Below are 3,818 nucleotides of genomic sequence, written 5' to 3'. Positions count from 1 at the left end.
GAAAGAGTTTTATTAATAAATATGGTTCGTGAACATTGTTCATGAACGTTGTTCATGAACGTTGTTCACGAACGTTGTTCACGAACGTTGTTCACGAATGTTAACGAGCTGAATACATATGTGTTCAAGCTTGTTTGTTTAGCTTAACGAGCTGTTCAAGCTTGTTTGTTTAATTAATCTTATGTATATTGAACGAACATAAACAAGCTCTTACCAAGCCGAACACCAAACTTATTCACGAACGCTTGGTTCATTTACAGCCCTACTCCACACACTTACCTTACAGTTCACATTGTAACAAACCATTTGATATTGCCATTAATCCTCAATCTTTCTGATCGATCGATGATTCCAGCTTCCTTGCATCATGTGGCTTGCTATTTACAAACCCAGAAGGTTTAGCTTATCTTGGATCACTAATTGGGTAAGCAAGTCAAGAACATCTTTCGTTGAATATTAGAATGGCTATCAGAATTAATAACGAAGATGAATATTATCTCTTCGTTCACATTGTTTCGCTTTTTTTACCCGCAACAGTGAAGATAGGGGATCAGTTTGTGGACCGATCAGGCTATGGCCTGATCGGTCCACAGACCGATCAGGATTTTCCTGGACCGATCAGGCTATGGCCTGATCGGTCCAGGTACTGGCCTGATCGGTCAGAACTTTCCTGGATATAGCCGTTGAGTCGACAGCCTGCTAAGCACGTGTTTTTTTTTTTTTGTCGTGTAGCGACGGGCGCAGGCGACGCGGGTGCAGAGGATCCGCGCTCCCCCTAGTGTCGCGTCCAGAGCGTAGACTTCCTGACGCGGGCCTATTGCTCCGTCAGTCCGTCCGCTGAGTCACCGCCCATCCAACGATCGCCTCCCTCTATAAATTTGCCTGCCGCTCAGGCGATGACCTCTCCATCCCTCCTCTTCCATTACTTTCTTATCCTCTTTCAGATCGCAGAGCTTGTTACCTCTGCTAGCTGCTTGACGTTGCGGTAAGCCAAAAGAATGGTGGTTGAGATGGTGGTGCTTACGGAGAGCGGGAGCGCTGTGGCCAAGCTCGGGCCCGCCACCAACGAGAAGGACTCGGAGAAGCTGAGGTTAATCGAGGAGATGACGGCAAACACGGACGAGGTGCAGAAGAAGGTACTGGCGGAGATACTGAAGCGCAACGCAGAGACAGAGTATCTGCGGAGGTACGGGCTCGACGGCGCCACCGACCGTGCCGCCTTCAAGGCCAAGGTCCCCGTGGTTACCTACGAGGACCTGCAGCCAGATATACAGAGAATAGCCAACGGAGACCGCTCCGCCATCCTCTCCGCCCACCCAATCTCCGAGTTTCTCACCAGGTACATTTCCTATATATTAATCTTTCATGTTTCCTCGAGTTGTGTTGTTTATTATGCACAAATGTGTTTGATGTAATTTGAAGCTCCGGGACGTCTGCTGGGGAGAGAAAGCTGATACCGACCATCAAAGAGGACCTCGGCCGCCGGCAACTCCTTCACAGCCTACAAATGCCCGTGATGAACTGGTAATTTTACCCTCTTCGTCTACTTCCAGAATCAATGAATAATTCTGTAAAATTTTTCAAGCTTAACTTTCGGAATTGATCAGTTACGTGCCGGGACTGGACCAAGGGAAGGGGCTCTATTTCCTTTTCGTAAAATCGGAGATGAAGACTCCCGGCGAGTTGACGGCTCAGCCCCTTTTGACGAGTTTCATCAAGAGCGAGCACTTCAAGAACCGGCCCTACGACCCCTACAATGTGTACACCAGCCCCACCGCTGCCATCCTCTGCACCGACTCCTTTCAGAGCATGTACGCTCAGATGCTCTGCGGCCTGCTTCAGCGCCTCGACGTTCTGCGCGTTGGGGCCGTCTTCGCCTCCGGACTCCTCCGGGCTATCCGCTTCCTCCAGCTCCACTGGCAGGACCTCTGCAACGACATCGCCGCCGGTTCTCTCACCATCAAAGTTACCGATCACTCGGTCCGCGCCGCCGTGGCCGAGCTCCTCAGCCAACCCGACCCGGAGCTAGCGGGGTTCTTAGCGGCCGAGTGCAGCAAGGGTGACTGGGCCGGCATCATCACCCGCATCTGGCCCAACACCAAGTACCTCGACGTTATCGTGACGGGCGCCATGGCGCAGTACATATCCACCCTGGAGTACTACAGTGGCGGCCTCCCCATGGTTTGCACCATGTACGCCTCCTCGGAGTGCTACTTCGGACTCAACCTCCGTCCTATATGTGAACCTTCGGAGGTCTCCTACACCATCATGCCTAACATGGGCTACTTCGAGTTCCTCCCACACGGCGACGACCACGTCCAGGACCAGTCCCAGCGGCTAGTGGATCTGGCGGACGTGGAGGTAGGCAAGGAATACGAGCTGGTGATCACCACCTACGCCGGTCTAAACCGCTACTGTGTGGGTGATATTCTGAGGGTGACCGGGTTCTATAACACGGCGCCGCAATTCCGATTCGTCCGCCGCAAGAACGTGCTCCTCAGCATCGACTCCGACAAGACCGACGAGGCGGAGCTACAGCGGGCAGTGGAGAGCGCGTCGGCGCTGCTGAGACCCTACGACGGCACCGTGGTGGAGTACACGAGCCACGCCTACACCAAGTCCATCCCCGGACACTACGTCATCTACTGGGAACTGCTCGCCAAGGGGGTCTACAACGGCGACGAAGCGCTGGAGGTGTTGAAGCGCGACGGAGTAATGGAGCGGTGCTGCCTGGCAATGGAGGAGACATTGAACGCGGTTTACCGGCAGTGCCGCGTGGCGGATGGGTCAATCGGGCCGCTGGAGATCCGCGTAGTGCGCGGCGGCACGTTTGACGATCTCATGGACTACGCCATCTCAAGAGGGGCGTCAATCAACCAATACAAAGTGCCGCGCTGCGTCACCTTGCCGCCGATACTGGAACTCCTGAACTCCCGAGTCGTCTCCACCCACTTCAGCCCCGCGCCGCCCACGTGGTCGCCGCTCCGCCGCCCGGCAAACTGAAACACCGCTCGTCCCCATCGAGAAGGGGAATATGAACACTGAAAATAAGTGGTTCCGCGCATGATCTTTTTTATCTGTTTTACCGTATTAAGTAACTAAAGAGTCGTCGGTTTTTTGTTTTTTTTTTCTTTTACTTCAGTGACGTATGGTGCTTATGCTTTTCGTACGGTAAAAGATGATGCGCTCATCGGGAGCCCTCCATATTCGCAAGGCACGTAGAAGGGAGGTGTATTGCAGACGATTGAGTCAATGGAGAACAACTATGAAAATCCTGTGACTTTGAGGGTGAAGAGAACTCCTATGTGTTGGTATAATCAGTTTGTAGAGTTTTGATGTTTAATAATGAGTTTAGATATGCTTAGTTTGATTAAAGATTTATGTAAATAGAATTTGATATTTAGAAGAAAAAATTTTAGTGGGTACTAGATGATTAATAAGGAAAAATTTTAACTGGAGTTTACGAAAAGAAAAATTTTAATGAGTAAAGTTAGGTGGTGGGAGTCCTGATGAGTGAAATTAGATCATAATGAGTGAAGTTAGGTGATGGAAGTTTTGGTGAGTAAAACTAAATCCTAGTGAGTGAAGATAGATGGTGAAAATCCTAGTGAGTGAAGTTAGGTAGTAGAAAACCCCAAGGGAAGTAATTCTAGGTCATGCGAAGTCTTATAGAAGTGAACTCCAAGCATGAAATCTAGTGGGTCGAGTAGACTTACAGGAGTACGACTTGATTATAAGAGATTGACCCTTAGGTGATAGACTTGGAGGAGAGACCTCCAAGTACAAGGTAAGCCTAGTAGGTAAGGTGACTTACAGAG

At 50.5% G+C, this 3,818-nt stretch overlaps 1 protein-coding gene across 1 annotated transcript; it reads left to right on the top strand.

Annotated features, from left to right (window-relative positions):
• The first annotated feature begins 888 nt into the window (after positions 1–888).
• Positions 889–3,127, top strand: LOC122032377 (indole-3-acetic acid-amido synthetase GH3.8-like). The gene is made up of 3 exons (XM_042591664.1): positions 889–1,339; positions 1,423–1,524; positions 1,608–3,127. The coding sequence occupies exons 1-3, from the start codon at positions 999–1,001 to the stop codon at positions 3,001–3,003; spliced, it is 1,839 nt and encodes a 612-aa protein (XP_042447598.1). The 5' UTR covers positions 889–998; the 3' UTR covers positions 3,004–3,127.
• Positions 3,128–3,818: the final 691 nt, after the last annotated feature.

This window comes from Zingiber officinale, chromosome 11A (genome assembly GCF_018446385.1).
Source record: "Zingiber officinale cultivar Zhangliang chromosome 11A, Zo_v1.1, whole genome shotgun sequence".
NCBI lineage: Eukaryota > Viridiplantae > Streptophyta > Magnoliopsida > Zingiberales > Zingiberaceae > Zingiber > Zingiber officinale.
Note: the sequence above shows the minus strand (reverse complement) of the source record. Positions and strands in the feature narration are given on the sequence as shown.

Bases quoted from the DNA above. Each gene is read 5' to 3' on its own strand.
- LOC122032377 (XM_042591664.1), top strand. From the start codon at position 999: ATGGTGGTTGAGATGGTGGTGCTTACGGAGAGCGGGAGCGCTGTGGCC. The intron at 1,340-1,422 runs GTACATTTCCTA...TGTAATTTGAAG, and splicing joins ATCTCCGAGTTTCTCACCAG to CTCCGGGACGTCTGCTGGGG. The intron at 1,525-1,607 runs GTAATTTTACCC...GGAATTGATCAG, and splicing joins CAAATGCCCGTGATGAACTG to TTACGTGCCGGGACTGGACC.